The sequence below is a fragment of the Dermochelys coriacea genome, chromosome 14 (assembly GCF_009764565.3).
Source record: "Dermochelys coriacea isolate rDerCor1 chromosome 14, rDerCor1.pri.v4, whole genome shotgun sequence".
NCBI lineage: Eukaryota > Metazoa > Chordata > Testudines > Dermochelyidae > Dermochelys > Dermochelys coriacea.
The window spans coordinates 17,890,941-17,907,341 of record NC_050081.1 but is presented as its reverse complement, the minus strand read 5'-3'; the positions used below and the strand labels follow the sequence as shown (position 1 = coordinate 17,907,341).

At 39.3% G+C, this 16,401-nt stretch overlaps 1 protein-coding gene across 11 annotated transcripts in view; it reads right to left on the bottom strand.

Moving 5' to 3' along the window:
• The window catches only part of SEC14L1 (SEC14 like lipid binding 1), a 127,158-nt gene that overhangs the window by 29,564 nt on the left and 81,193 nt on the right, over positions 1-16,401 (bottom strand). For all 11 annotated transcript variants that reach the window (XM_043497623.1, XM_043497622.1, XM_043497627.1 and 8 more), the window contains 7 exons: positions 9,003-9,152; positions 8,773-8,904; positions 6,423-6,551; positions 5,942-6,176; positions 5,230-5,339; positions 4,231-4,420; positions 178-266 (listed from right to left, as the gene is read on the bottom strand). In XM_043497623.1, the coding sequence (XP_043353558.1) occupies positions 178-266; positions 4,231-4,420; positions 5,230-5,339; positions 5,942-6,176; positions 6,423-6,551; positions 8,773-8,904; positions 9,003-9,152 (1,035 nt within the window). The remainder of the gene's footprint in view (positions 1-177; positions 267-4,230; positions 4,421-5,229; positions 5,340-5,941; positions 6,177-6,422; positions 6,552-8,772; positions 8,905-9,002; positions 9,153-16,401) is intronic.

The window sequence follows — 16,401 nt, the reverse complement described above, 5'->3', positions numbered from 1 at the left end:
GTTTGAAAGAATATTAAAATGAACCATTCAGGGAGGTTTGATCTGTTCAAACTGAGAACAGATTGCTAAAGCTTACAGAAAAATATCTACTATGTGCTGATCATTCTGGTGTGGCAGGAAACTGCAACTTTAGAACAAATTTGTTAGCAATAAACAAGTCATTTCTTAAGCACTTACATATCGAAGCAAGGCTTCTTCCCCAAGAGCTCGCACTAAGCCTTTGGTATCCATCTGTCCCAACCTTAACACATACAGAGGGCGCCCATCTGAAGAGCAAGAGATTGTAAATTAGTATTCTGTTAAAGTTTTAAAACCAAGTCCGTGTCTTTATTGTCAAAAAGGTGTGTTTTTACAGTGAGATAGCTAACTCAATTTCGCTATCTTGCTGTAAAATTCTAGTGAAGACAAAGCAGTGTAGTTTTACTTTAATATAGCCAGTAGAGGTCAACCCCAAGTTGGGGAGTATAGTTTTGACCTACTAGCTACATTGAAATAAGAACTACCAGTGAATTGTTTGTACTAGTATTTTACAGTGAAATGGCTCATTTGAATTAGCTATCTCACTACAAAAACAAACCTTTGACAGTGAAGACAAAAACAAAGTGATTTTGATTAACTAAGACATTTAATTGTACTTGACAAGATTTGTGGACAAAATCTGCCCCCAGTCTAGCCAAGGGAAGGATAGACTTTTGGTCCAATATTTTTCCTGATATTACAGATCTCTGGTCAAGACTAGAGCCTTAAATCATTCTCTCACAAGGACACTACCCTGGATTTCCCCCAACAAGCCTTTAGAAAGATTACTGCATTAGAGTGAACAACAATACTGCAGAATCAACTCTCCGGATCAATGCTTTATTTGCAAAAATAATGGTGGGTACAATTTTGGGGCCTTTTAACAAACAGCTATTCCCCAAAATATTATGTGGAGCTGGCACACCCCCTCATAAATGCTGCTTAAGACTGATGAGGGCAAGTCTGTTCCAGAGACAAGTTTCAAATGGGATCCTTACATTCAAGGACTCGCCTCTTGTTTGTTGAGATTACTAAAACGTCTTCCATGATACATAACAGACTGAACAAGTACATGGGCTGATTTTTTGAGGACCATAACTGGCATTTTTGGCCTTTCACAACAGTATCTTAACAGAGCTGTTTATTAGGAATAACATGTGTTAAGCTTCTTTATGGGATGGATTTTTAACTCCGTCTTAATCTATTGGAGTATACAAGCATAAATTGCCGTCTCTGGCACTGCGACACACCATGACAGACAGTCTTGTTCCTAAGTGTTTTGATTCCAAAGCTGTCTGTTTAAAGGCTCTCCAAGAAAAAAAAGTCACCCTTCAATCAGACCACACCTAAGTTTTAAACATGTTCATTCCAGAGAAAAGGGTAAGTCAGCATGTCTCAGTAGCGTGCATGGAAGCCCATTTTGCCAAAAAGATCTTAATCTCAATGCTCAATATCATTTCCTTCTAACATTTGAAAAACCGATACCAATCTGCTATAAGAATCAAACGCAAACAATATTTTTAAGAGATAGACACCTGGGAGTCACAAACAGCAATTGCTGAAGTCAGTCTCCCTTTTAAATAGGTCTATGATTCTTCCCCTCCCAGTGTGAACCGACAGCCAATATAGCATGAAACACTTGGGAAGTATACGTAGCAAGAGAAGGTGTTTTTTCTGGGGGGGAAAGGATTCCGGGGGAGAGGGACAAGCTTTGACTATACTGTTCATTATGAAAGTTATGACCCCTTGATTCTTCTGAAGAGAAGCTTTGACCAACTAATGATCTTCCTGCTTTGTAGTTTTTATTTTTTAATGGAAGCACCTATACATTGACCCAATGTTCATTCTCTTTTCAAAGGGCAGTTTAAATTTTTGGCAGTTTGATTTAGCCAACCTAGGTTCATCTAAGCATTAGATGATACATGTCATCTTTATTTATGCAGGCTTTCCTGCAGGACATTATGGAGAGAGAAACTCTATTGAACCTTGCCCTTAAAAAGTTAATGTTAAATATCTAAACTGAAGAATGAATTTATCAGTTTGCTTAACAGATTCAAAAACCAAGACAAAAAAATAAGTTGTAGAACTAAAAACCCAAGCTGTTCAGTCTGCAGATACAGTAGTAGTGTCTTGGAGTATAAAGATTCTACATACTTATGGAGTTACACAGTTAAGTGTTAAAATAAAATTTTCACTTAAAGCAGAGATCACACATTCTTTTTGGAATGTACTATGCAGGTTTTAGAGCACTATAGAAGTTTTATACAAGAACTACAAAAACCCCTAACTCATAACAATTTATTAACCTACCCCACCCATATGATGCATGAGGGAAGGCTGTATAACTGGGAGTGTTTTGTTCTTAACCCTGCAGCCATATTTTATAACTCACTAGGGTTTTGTTATTTAACAGTTCTTTGCTTGAGGCTCTCATTAAAATAAGAACTACTCAAACGCATAGTGACAGGTTTCAGAGTAGCAGCCGTCTTAGTCTGTATTCGCAAAAAGAAAAGGAGTACTTGTGGCACCTTCGAGACTAACAAATTTATTAGAGCATAAGCTTTCGTGAGCTACAGCTCATCATAAAGCTTATGCTCTAATAAATTTGTTAGTCTCTAAGGTGCCACAAGTACTCTTTTTCAAATGCATAGGAGAACCACATTGAACGTATGAGTGTTTACAAATTTATGCTCAAGTAAAATGGATAGCTTTCATTCGTTTCCATCTATCTTAGAGAGCATGTTTCATAGCTGCTGCTCTCTGACTTGCCCGTGATTAGTGTTCTTAAAAAATGCCTTGACCTGAAGAAAGAGCTCTGTGTAAGCTCAAAAGTCTGACTCTTTCACCACCAGCAGTTGGTCCAATAAAAAGATATTATCTAAAGAATCCACTCAGCTGAAGTTTGGAACGCACTTTGTGTGTGCGAGAGGAAGGAGGGGAACTGGTAAGGAGAGATTTAAAAGTAACCTATCCCCAAGCTTTGAAGTGGTAACATTAACAGATTTCAAACTGAGAAACTCTGCAGTTTACATGTTGGCAAGAAAGCAAAAGGGATAAGACCAAGAGTTCAAAACACAAGACTGAAGACCCTCTGTCTCACCTCAGGAAAGTGGACATACTATAATCTATCAACAACCTTCAAATGTATCTGTTTCCTCCCTAGTTATTGGCGAGACCCTAGATGTATGGAAGAGGGAAACAGGAAACAAAGTCCCTCTCTTAAAAATCTAGGAACACATTCTCAATTTCCTTCCTAAAATCTGTACAACCCACAGCGTTGATGGAGAGCCATCCACGCACCCACCTCAGCGTTGCAGTGGTTAAGCCTACCTTCTCTCCCTCATGGCCACTATTAATGGTAGCCTGCTATTACTAGCTGCCTCCTGTACTATTTCATATGCTTACAGTAGCAGGAAGGGCTAAAGGGAGTAGTGCTGGGTAGCAGGTAAAGACTAATCAGAGCACAGAAGGCTTGCAGTCAGATTACTCCTTTTCCAAGATGGACAACTGGATAGAAACCCTCCCTCCAGTTACAGGTATGGTGAGGGAGAGGGATTCCACAACTTTTCAGCAAGACCCAGTGCATAGCAGGGGCAAGTTGGGTGGTGTCTTTCAACAGCTGGGTCTGAATCCTTAAGTTCTGGGGATGTCCCCATAACCCATTACACAGAATAAATAAGAAGCCGTTTTCTTCTTAATAAACCTGCTCTGTTTTGTGTTTGTAACATCACAATTCCTATCACTGAAACTGTGATGCCAACTATTGGCTACACCATAAGCAAGTGTCTGACAACAGAAATAAGCCGATTAAAAAGGTATGCTTATTTACATACATCTTTTAACCACCAACCACAGGAAAGTAATTAATACTCAACATTTTTATAGCCCCTTTCACCCAACTAACTCAGAGTGCTGTAAAATATGATTAATAACTCACAACAGCTCTGTTGAGTAGGTTTACCAATTTTACAAATGTCTCAGAAAAGTTAAGTGATTTGATCAAAATTACAGTCAGAGCTAGGAACAGGACCCAGGAGTCCTGTCAGTTTGCCTGCTCTCACTTGCAAACCACACTAACTTAACTGCACTTAAGTACAATGTAGTATGAAAGTAATACCCACACTCTCAAACCAGACATCTGGCAGGCGTTTAACAAAGTTATTTAATTCAGATTATAAAGTGCCCATCAGCATCTAGTAATATAAAACGTACCTTTGTCATGGTGATGCCAACCTCCTGCATAGTAATCTTGTAGTACTTGTGGAGGGTTCCAGGTTTCCAGAATATAGTCCACTTGGTGCTGTTTACGCCATGTTAGTGACTGGCAAAGAATCTCTCTGGCTTTGTCAATATTGAAGTCCCGGGCACGCAAGAATCGTAAAATATGTTCATCCTTTGGGATCTATTGGAAAATAATTACTGATGATTCAAATTTGAAACTTTATAACAGTCAATTTATATAAACTTGAATGCGACTGCACTACTAATTAAAGGAAGACAATTACAAACTTGTCAGACCACCACTTTAGGGATTTTTTTTTTCCTTTTTACAAAGACAGCAAAAAAAAGTAAGGAGAGAAAAGTGCCCCTTTGGTTAGCTTCATGGTTACAGAACTTGAAACACTCCCATGGGATAGATAAGTGCACTCTTTGCACAGTCACTGGGCCTTCTTAGTTTTTGAACTGATCCCATGACTTACTTATTTCTTGTTTCAAACTCTAAGTAGCAGAAAACTTCTGTTCAAGCATTTACTCTAGGATCCTCCCAAACACTCTGGAACAATGGGCAACCTGCTTTTAAGGTTATAAAAAGCCAGGATGATCACGCTTCCTTAATTCACCCCACGCAAATATCTGTGAGCTCTTAACATGTGAAAATTGGGACATTCTATATGTGGAACACAATGCTATTATATAATTTATGGTTAGATCCCTCTTGGTTATAAAACCCTTCTGCAACAGAGTATATTTCCACAGGAAATACAGAAGAGACTGGTTAAATTGTGTTTCAAAACTTTTAAAGTCTTATACAATTTCAAGACTGTTTCAAGAAATGGGGTCATTTTAATACAAGGCAGACTTGTGAAACTGCTTGGCTGTCAGTCCCTTGGGCTGGATTATTCACATTCTGCTTAATTCAGTCAAATTCATCTTGTGTATTGGGCACTTTTAGTCACCACTTTTAGCTTTCTGTGTTTCAGAGTTTCTTACTTTGCCCTTGTGCGTTTCCTGGAGCCACTGTCGAAGTCGGATGAGACAGCTTTCTTGCAATGGTGTCAAGTCACCCAGATACCGCTTGATGTAATCTGCATCGAGTTTGTCTGAAATGGTATTTACACATTATTACAGCAGTTACTAATTGCTAGGTCAATTAACAACCGATCTTGTGTGCAAATACTTGAAATGGAAGAACCCGTGTTCTTATTTCCAGTCAGTCCTGCTCGTATGTCAGCCTTAACTACATTCAGTTGAAGTAAAATGACAATGTCTGAACTGTTGGGTCTAAGAAAAAAAAGCTTTAGCTAATATTTTACAAGTGAGTTGCTTTTCCGCTACCAGTTTAAATCCATTTGCAATGGAATGGGGTTGATTTTTTGGTGAGCCCTCTACTTCCTTCCCTGGTAATCTAAACTATTGCTCTCGACCAATCCTTATTGTGATTTTATTTTTTTTTTTAAAATGCTGGCCTTTACTTGATCACAGGATCAGCTACCAGAACACTTATCCAGGACCCAGATAGATGAATGCTAAATGGGGGGCGCTCCCAGAACTGGTCAGCACCAACATGAATACTAATGAACCAGAAACTAATGTGAGGGTCCTCAGCAGAGAAGCAGAGCCTTGAATGCGTCTACAAGCATTTCAAATAATCTAGCTAAAAATGAGAAGTCAAACAGGTCATATAAAGGGATGCCAAATATACCATCAGGTGTTCCTGCTGTGGGCTCTGATGGGCTGCTGGAGGTGTTGAGCACTTCCTTATTGTTCAGTCCCTCCTTTGTGACAGCATCTGGTACGTTGATAGCATGGGAAACTGGCCGTGCTATGCGAGATGTGCTGTTCTCCAATTTATATGCAACAGGAGGAGTCCAACGAGGAACAAACGTCATCCCTTCTTCCTCCATCTGCTTCAGGTAATATTCTATTATTTCCTTTCCCTTTGAAACAAACATGTTTTAGCCAATACAATTTCCACTTAGATACAAACAGGACCTGTTTGGAAATGCAACAAAAGGCAGTCGGGCATCCCAAGAGAGACCCCACAGACCACTTTCTACACACTTCACAACACCCTGCTCTAAAAGCCACGTAGTTTAGTTTTCTCTGCACCAACCTGTTAAGTAGCAGCAGCTACATTTCACAATTTAAATCTAACTAGAGCCAGGTCACAATTGTGTGCTCACCTTTTTAATATTGCTGGTGTACTGTTTCATGGCAATCTTTTCCACTGTGCTTTCAAAGCCAAAGAAAGACTTGATGTCCAGACTTGCTGACTGTTCAAAACAGGTCCAATCTTCATTGTCAGGGTGAACCTATTGGTGGAGGACAGCAGAGACCACATGCTTTGATTACTCTTTGTTGTACATTTTCTCACAAGTATTTGCATAGTCAAAATTCCATATTTTTTAAGTTTGTTTTGTCAAGTGTCCTGTAAATGGAATGTGAAGCCTCTGGTCCCTTTGCAAAATGCAGATTGAAAAAGGTAAAGCTTAGTCAACAAGAAAAGAAACAACCTTCATATGTGTATGGTCTCTACAAAAGCCATCATGGCACATTTTCCCTTTTAACAACAACTAGGAGGAAAAACACTGTGCTCCAAGCTAGAGGTACAGGATCCGCACATTCACCAGATTTGCAATGCTTCCCTTTTGGATTATTTACTACCAACAATACTGCAACAGATTAGCATCATTTACTACCTAGATAGTGGCATCTTTTTTTTTTTTTTAAATCCAGAATAGTGTTTGTACGACTGAAAGGAATATGATCTCTATTCTGGTTACCAACCTGAACGAGCCAGTTTTTACAGACTGTAGAGAACATTAGACACTGTTCCCCCCTGCCCTTTCAAACTTCAAATACATTCCTGATTTTCTCCTCCTCTTATATCATAAGCAGCTGAGAGTGCTGGTAACTGGTTCTAGTCTACACTGCCACCCAAGAGAAAAGCAGCAGTCTGGCATCTCCACATCTGAAAGAGAAGTGTGTACGGATTCTCCAGCTTTGGTTCTCAGCTCAATGGCATAAAAAAAAAGTCAGAACAAGTCTGATTTATGAGAGAATTATGTCACTGGCCCTTTTAGTTTTTTCCCCTCCCATAACATACTGGAATTTATTTGTTGTGAGCATTATTTATATATTGGGTAATATCCCATGTTTGAAACCTATTAAGGTCATTTAGTCTAACCCTGGCTAGAACAGGATTATTCCCACACTTAATCCAGTTTAGTGCTTAATGTTTCAATAATGGGGCTTCCAACTCTTCCTTTGGAAGCTGTTTCATAATGAGTTGGTTATAAAACTGTGTTCCTTCTCATATTCATAGGGTGAGAAAACTGATGTTAAGTGGCTTGAACATCCTACACAAGCATAAAGCATGCTAATATAAAGCACAGAAGCATGCTAAAAGAATGTTTCTTTAGGTACATAGCTAAATCAATAACTGTTTTTAAAAAGAGACCAGGTCTCTTAAGAGATCTGATTTTTAAATTATACTTTTGACTTTACACTTAACCTATCTTTGTTACAAATACAGTACTACCCAAGACGAATATAAAAGAAAAATAAAGAAAAAGAGCTTCTCTATTTGAGCTTGATTACCTTGTGCATTTTTCTATAGCATGTTTCTCCTGTTTATATGGCACTTTCACATGGCAAGTGCAGAAAGAAAAATACTTTAAAAATTTTAAAAGTTGCAGTGAGACCCAGGGGCAGATGCAGTACTTGAAACTACTTTTAACTAATATTTTGAAGTTCACTAGATTTCAAAGTTTCCATCGTCCCTTTAAACATGCTCTGCATCCAGAAAGCACTCATTTACGGAAGTGCTACAATGTAAACGAGTGGCCGCATTTGCTAGTTTGGATTTGACCGCCAAGGTCCATTCCTAGCTTTATTCATACATTACAATTATTTGTGCTTTATTTCATTTGTCTTGTATCAGATTAGGAGTATTTTACAATCTATAAAGGAATTGTGAGCATGGCAATAACTAGCTCTCGGACTTCACTTTTTAAACAAATCCATCATTATGCTACCAATGCTTTGCACCAAAAAGCATGTCAGCATCTCAAACAGAAACAGATATGATAGAAAAAAATCTAGATTAAAATTACAATCTTGAACGCTTAAATTGTAGCACACTTGAGAATAATACACTTGTAGCACTGGCTAGTACTATGCAGAAAGTGACCAAGTGATGTGCAAGCTTCCCTTCAACACTTCTGCCAGGGCATCACCAATCGTGACTTGCCAAAACCCTGCTATTACAGACTTTGGCTTCTCACAAGCAGAGTCTATCAAATGTCTGTCTTTTGTAATGTGGAAATATGTCCAAATGACAAGAAACCAAATTTGCATCAGGGTTTTCACATGTATTGATTACTTTTAACACCAACAGCAACACCCATGGCACAGTAATAATTCTGATTTTTAGGAGGAGCCAAAAAATAATCCAACCTCCAGTTATGAGTGCTGAATGTCAATGTCAATCAAACCCAAATCTGTAGAACTGTTAGATTCTCTTTTACTCACTGTGTAACAGCAGTGCTCATTAATGATGACTCTGTTAGAAAAGGTTTCATTGTAGGCCTCTATGTGCAAAGTCCGATCTTGTCTGTTCAAGGAGTTCTTCTGGACAAAGTAAACATAATCTACTCCTGCAATCTGAGAAAGATTACCACAGATTTTGTTAAAGATTTCCATTTTTGTGGGTTGGTATCAAGAAAATTAGAATAAAATCTATTTTAAAATTGTTTAGTTACCTTTTTCAATAATCGTGGCGCATCTATATCCAGTTTACAACGTCTTTCGATCACATGGATAGCTCCATCCTCACTCTTGAATTCATTCACAGTGTCACTAGCTACAAACATTGGGATTAGAGGACATGTAGGAAATCTTCTTTCATATGCCTGCAAAGATGTATAGAGGAAGAAGAAAGAACAAAAGTTTAATCAAAAGTAATTCTATGGACTATACAGATTCTGTCACTCTTGTGGGCACTCTCTTCTCTGACACCGTTGTATTTACAAGCCATCGTCTTGATCTTATCCATTTGGTGGGAAAAGAAGGGGCCCCAGCATCTCCACTTTTTTGAAAGTACTACTATAGCTGACACTACTAAAACAGATTGCTTTCAAGACAGCAAGTTTCAGAGCAAACCAAGTATTAGAGCATTTCATGTATAGTCCTGTTTGAGATACATGGTACATTTGACCTAATCCAGGGGTTAATTTAAACAGTGCACAAGAAACTTCCCTCTCCCCTACCACCCACTTTTTTTTTTTTTTTTTTTTTTTTTTGAGGGAAGTGGATGACAATGTGCATTGACTATCCTCCCTTTAACAGGAACATATCTTAAAGAGACCCTTTTATCACAATACCACCCGAACACACAATGTGCTGAAGGATTAAAAAACCCATTGTGTAATTATCAGCATTTCACTGAGCTGTCTGGAGAGTTTCCAATGCATTGCCCAGAAGTGTACCCCGACTCCATGGTAAGGAACATCGTGGCAAACGCTCTCCAGGACGCAACAAAGCAGCAGATCGGCAGAGCACTCTCCAACCAAGATATCACCACCTTCCTGAGCGGTACCCTGGATGGCGAATTCAGACGGGACGGTGGCGACATCGCTTCACTGTGGTCCTGCGCTCGCAATGCCATGCGTCGCCTGGGGAAGTGCATCGGCCGCTGCTGGGAGTGGTGCGAGAAATGCCAGGAGCTGGGAGTCCTGGTGCTGCAGATCAGGTCCGATGACCCCACCATCGTCACCCCGAGCGCCAGGGACATGCTGGAGAGGACCCTGAAGGCAGCCATCCACTCACTGTACATGGAAACCCTGAAGCGTAAGCCAGACCAGGGTAAACCCTTTGAACTGACCATCAAGTGGGATGCCAGCAACCACTTCCTCGCCGGGGGCGGCTTCACCCATTTCGCTGACTGGCGGTTCATCCACCACGCCCGGCTCATCTGCGTCCCACTCAATGGAGGCGTCTGCCACGGGAAGCGAGACAAGCGTTGCAAGAAGTGCGGCTACTCCAACAAGACCCTGCCCCACGTCCTGTGCAACTGCAAGCCCCATTCCAGAGCCTGGCAGCTGCGCCACAATGCCATCCTGAACCGGCTGGTGAAAGCCATCGCACTGCACCTGGGGGAGGTCGCCGTGAACTGCACCATCCCCGGTACTGACAGCCAGTTGCGACCTGACGTGGTAGTCACCGATGAAGCCCAGAAAAAGATCATCCTTGTCGACGTCACGGTCTCCTTTGAGAGCAGGACCCCGGCCTTCCGTGAATCCCGAGCCCCCCCCCGGCCGACACCCTGAGAGCGAAGGGCTATGAGATGCAGATGATGTCCTGATCGTCGGAGCCCTGGGTGCTTGGGACCCCTGCAACGAGCATGTGCTGCGGACCTGTGGGATTGGTCAACACGACGCACGGCTCATGCGGCGCCTCATGGTCTCTGACACCATCCGATGGTCCAGGGACATCTACATCGAACATATCACCGGCCACCGACAGTACCAAGAGGTGTGAGCCAGTACGACATTGTGCATCGACTATGGGAAAGGGACTGAGAGACTTTCCATTGGACATATGAACTGGAACCATACAGTCACTGAAGATTAAATCCCACCAAATGAGGGTAAATCCATCCTCATCATCATATCCACTCATACTCCACACCTGAACATAGCCATTATATGAACATACCCCCATATCTCAGTGTCTGTACTTTGACCCGTTAATCTTTTACCCCCAATTGGGGAGATTGCAGATTATGTATTCCTTACGCCAGCTGTTCCTAAACCGAATTTCACATCCCTTGATAATCTGTACCTTATTCCCTGATAACCAGAAACTTCTATGCTTAAACTCTGTACCATTTTCTTTTTACTTTATCATCATCATCATAATAAAATTATTAAATCTGTTAAAGGTCTCAAAACCCACTCCTTACACTAACGGCTTTCCCTGAGTGCAAAGATTGCCATATCTCTAATGATTTCAGTGTGCCATTTATCAGTTTGTAATTATGTTTAAGAACATAGACACCACTGAAAAGTGTTACCCTAAGTCACTTAGGTGCTTTTGAAAATTTTATCCATAATACCTTCCATAACAGCATATAACTATTTACATACCAACAGTCCTGATTTAACTCAGATTATGGTCATGTGCTTATACTAATCTTGTAAATTTGAGCTGGACAGGAGCTTATTTTACAAGATAAATAATACGCCCTACAGATTAAGAAGGGTGCCCTTTAAACAAGGAAACACTAGCAGAGATATTTTCAATTTACATTTTTGTTGTTGATATGAAGCTTCTTGGACCACACTCCCTATGCAATATTTAATTTTTAACAGTATAATTTTAGATAGTTTTCCTTCCTCCCTCCCACATCTATATTTTCAGACTGTTGATTTTCATTTCCTGTTTGCTTTTGGAGTCAAAGCCTTGCTGACTTCAGAACTCTTTCCAAGACCCACCTATTTACCAATGCCCTGTTGCTCTAAGACCAGACATGACAATGAAACACTTACACAGATAAAGAAAACCTAAAAGCTTCTTAGGACCAGCAGAAACCACTACAGGCAATTCTATGCAGATGCAGACTACTATTTTAATAGGCTGAACTGCTCTAACACAGGGCTAAGAGGTAAGATGGGCAGCTGTTGCAAGATACATATATACATACATAAAGGGGAGAGGCAAGGGTTGAAAAGAACTCAGAAAAATTTAGAGAATGAAAAGATAGTGTAAAAAAAAACCCCACCAGTGTGTGCATACATCACAAAAAGGTTTTATGAATTAGAACAATCATGTAGTATTTTAAAATAATTTTTATAGCATCAAAACCAAAAAGCTAACACTATGTCTGACTACACTCCACTAGTTATCAAGCTTTTATTGTGTGCCCAGATGCTTTTTTCAGTTCATAGACTAGAAATAATCTAAGGGCTTAAAGAAATGCATAAAACAGAAGTGACAGAATGTTAGAGTTATGACTCTAAAACAACAGGCAGTACAGAAAATTCAAGCTAAGGGAGAAATAGACCAAGGATCCTTTCATCATGCCACAGTGGTTCTCAACTCTTGGAACACTTGTGGCCCAATCAGCACACAGCTGCGGCCCACATGACAGTTCAAGGGCCATATAATTAGTACATATATTGTGTGGACGCGGCCCACGTAACACAGAGAGATACACATGCAACTCACAATGGTAAATAGGTTGAGAACTACTGCCCTGGCATAACAAGTCCTTACCCGTACCTACTTGAGCCTGTTGCACCTTTGTACAGAAGACCCTATACATTTTACAGTTAGCTGTGAATCTCCTTGTTCTTGCCAAACAATACATCTCAGTGTTCTTTGTAATTGGTCATTAGTATGACAGGAAAAGCAAAGAGCTTCCAAAAGGAGCAAATTGATAAACATTTTTACCATCTTTTTGTATTGCTCCCTTTATACTTTCACATTTTTGTTTAAGAAATCTATACTGAAAATGATTTTCTACTTTCTCATCTCTTCAGTTTATTTTACATCATTATGTTTCACTAATTATTTTTAAAGCACTTTTACTTCAGGGCCATAAAAGGTTTTACTATCTCTGTTCATCTTGTGTTCTTCCAGCTACTCTTCTCTGAAGTCCCGTTTGCTACATCATGTTGATTAATTTCTCACCTCATCCCTCAAGATGCAACATTTCTTCCCTTTTGCACTGTGTGTTCAACATCAGAAAATTACAGTATTTTCTGCTTTGTTTTTACTGAATGGCAAACAAAGAGATTGGCTGATGAGTATTTGTTCTACTTTTACTGAGAATGAAAAGTAAACTGACTTTGTTCAATATGGAAAGGAACAGAATAATCAGCCGCCTGGAGTTAGCAAGCTGAGTGCTTAGAGGAACAGAACACTCACAGGCTTCAGACAGATTAACAGGAACAAAGGATACTTTCTTTTGTAAGGAATGTACAGACATACTACTGAGGATTGTCCTCAGTCATTTTTGTTTAGGCTTTTTAATCAGGTCATTTTTATTCCTTTAAATTACATTCAATATCCAATGTAGTCCTGCAATACATGGCCTAACAATACAGCCTTGTCTCAGGAACAAAGTCTTAATTAGCAAACCACACAAGATATTTATTGTTCTGATTTAAAACCAAAAAAGCAAGAGTTAAGGACTTGCATGTCATCTTTAGCTTGTGTCTTCTACACTGAAAGCCAGGCCGACCACCACCGCCAGAGAGATAGACCTGAAAATCTTGTATAAATCACAATTTAGTCTGAGACAAAAACCAGTAAAGGGACATCAGCATCTGATTGGGAGAAGATGCAACCTGGGAAGCATCTAGATCAGTGGTTCCCAAACTGGGGTTCATGAAATGTTACAGGGGGTTCTTGGGAAAAAAAATTCCCAAATGGTGGATAGAGCTGTCCCCAGGGACTCCAGGCAGTATGGGGCCAGCAGCCCGGAGCCCCTGGACTTCTAAGAGCTAAGCAGATCAAAGTAAACATATCTATCATACTGAAGAGATTTAAGCTTCAAGACTCCTTATAAGAAATGGAAAGGGAGGTGGATATTTTTTGCTGTTTTTAAAATTAAATAGGCAGCTAGTATTGTTTTTAAAATTATTACGAAGAACAAATTTAAGCTTTGTTGTAATGGGCGTTGTTTACCTGGACTGCTCAAGACCTGAATGCTTGTGTATGAGGAACTCTTGAGTTGGCTTCTTAAATACCTTCATGCTGTTTCACATCTGATACTCTTTGATGAAACATAGGAGCCTTGTCTTATAACAAGCTTATTCAAAGTGATACAAGCTACGAAAGTGAGATCTTGGAAGAGTGTTGCCATTTTCATAATATAATAAAAATACTGTAATAGTAAATAGTGTGTAATAAGCATGTCATAAAAACAAATTTTATATTTCCAAGATCACTGCTTTTATAATTTATACTCAGGTAAAGGAGAAAATCCTTGGAAATATTAATTTTTAGAAGGGGGTTCATGAGATTTGACATTTTAGTGAAAGTGGTTCACAGGTTGTTAAAGTTTGGGAACCACTGGTCTAGACGGTATAACTACACCAAAATCCAACCAAAAGGATCATCAAAAAATAGATCATGTTTAAAACAGGACACTAAGATTACAGAGCTTGGAAGCCACAAAGAAGGAAGGTACCATCAAAGCAGAACAGGAGAAAATAAGTCAGAAGTGTAGCCTTTTTATTTAAAATCTATTGGGTATCATTTTTCCAGCGTTTCACGGTGCTTTGAGACAGGTTTGTGTGCATACACACACACACGCGTACACACAGCCCCTCCATTATACTGCCTTTGTTTTCTTTATCAGAATAAATGCAGCATTAGAGAGCACAGTTAAGTTATACCCATCAGGTAGCAAATCAATCTTTTCTAATTAAATTTTAAGTTAGTTGTTGCACATTTTCTTGTCAGAATTTCACTTTACTGCATACTATATTTAAGGAACTGACTAATTGCTGATAAACTCAGTGTTTACAGTAATGATATTGGATGCATTAGAGAAGGTCTATTGCAAGAACTAAACACTATTACTTAAGGGTTAAATTTAGTCCACTGGAAGGGTTTGTCATTCTGATTCATCATCAATATGACAAAGTTACTTTTTTTTGTTACATAAACAATTGTCTTTATGTTCTGTATTCATAGGAAATATTCTCACAGAGATCCCTCAAGACTTTGTAACCAATATGGGGACCGACACTAAAAGCTTTCTAGCTTAAAAACAAACATACACCTACACATCCTTCAAAAAAAGTTCACGCCTAGAATTTTGTTGCTCACTGATTCTGTACTTTACAATTTCCTACTAGCCTCTGGAGAACATGCGTGTACTCTGACATATTAAGAGCTGGCACTGTATAGTTGAAACAAACATAATATGGAGAAGTAGCTTGAGCTTGAAATTTAATAGGCTTGCTATACAATCTTTTAAAAACTTTCCTAAAGCACATTAATGACAAGATACAAAATTTTGTGACAAGAATAATTTAGACCCAATTAAGCTGCCTCTTCCCCAAATACTTCCCTTACCAATTCACTTGTAGAGTACAGTCAAAGGGACTACATATACTTTACTTCCATCTTTGCTAGTATTTCAACTCTACTTAAAAACATAAATATGTTTCTAAGCAAGACTAGTTTTAAACACATACGAGTATTTTTCCAAATCCAGGGGAATGATTAAAAGTAAGAAATTTAAGAGGGCACCAGTGGCATGTGATAAACTGGGAGACATTATATTTTAAAAATACAAATTCTAACAAAACGTGTGGCTGCAACTCAAGAGGATCAGAGATGTGGTTCTCTTTTTGTTTAGATTTATAGTAGCAGCTGTGTTAGTCTGTATCTGCAAAAAGAACAGGAGTACTTGTGGCATCTTGGAGACTAACAAAGTTTTTCTCTCCTGCTGATAATAGCTCATCTTAATTAATTAGTCTCTTACAGTTTGTATGAGAACTTCCACCATGTGTGTGTATGTATCTAATTATATGTTCCATTCTATGCATCCGATGGAGTGCGCTGTAGCCCACGCAAGCCTATGCTCTAATCAATTTGTTAGTCTCTAAGGTGCCACAAGTACTCCTGTTCTTTTTGTTTAGAGCTTTTCAAAACCAGACCGGATATTAAATGAATGCTCTAAAAACCTCGAGAGGCTTTGTCATTTGCCGAGTCCAAAATGAAAGTGGCCCAGCCACAGCCACACAAATTAAATATGCTCTCAAATTATATTGTTCTCATATCATTTTCCCAATCCCTATCCTACAATCCATTTTATACAAGCCCTTTCATTAGTGGGTGTTCAAGTGTTTATGTGCTTACAGGAAGTCTGTGACAAAGTCCAAGAAGGTTCTTGCACTGTGCTCATCACCATGGTAGCTGTATGCTCTGAACGCTACTGTAATATCAGTATGGAAGTGAAACTAGGAAATTGACTGTTTTCTTCGAAATAAAACACAATATTTTAAGTTCACTCTGAACCAAAAGGGACTTATTTGGGCTCAGAAGGGGAGAGGGGCCTAAAACTGCCAGCTTAAGATGCACTTGCAACATACGACCGCACTTGTGAGTGCACATACAAAACCATTCATCATGTCATGTATT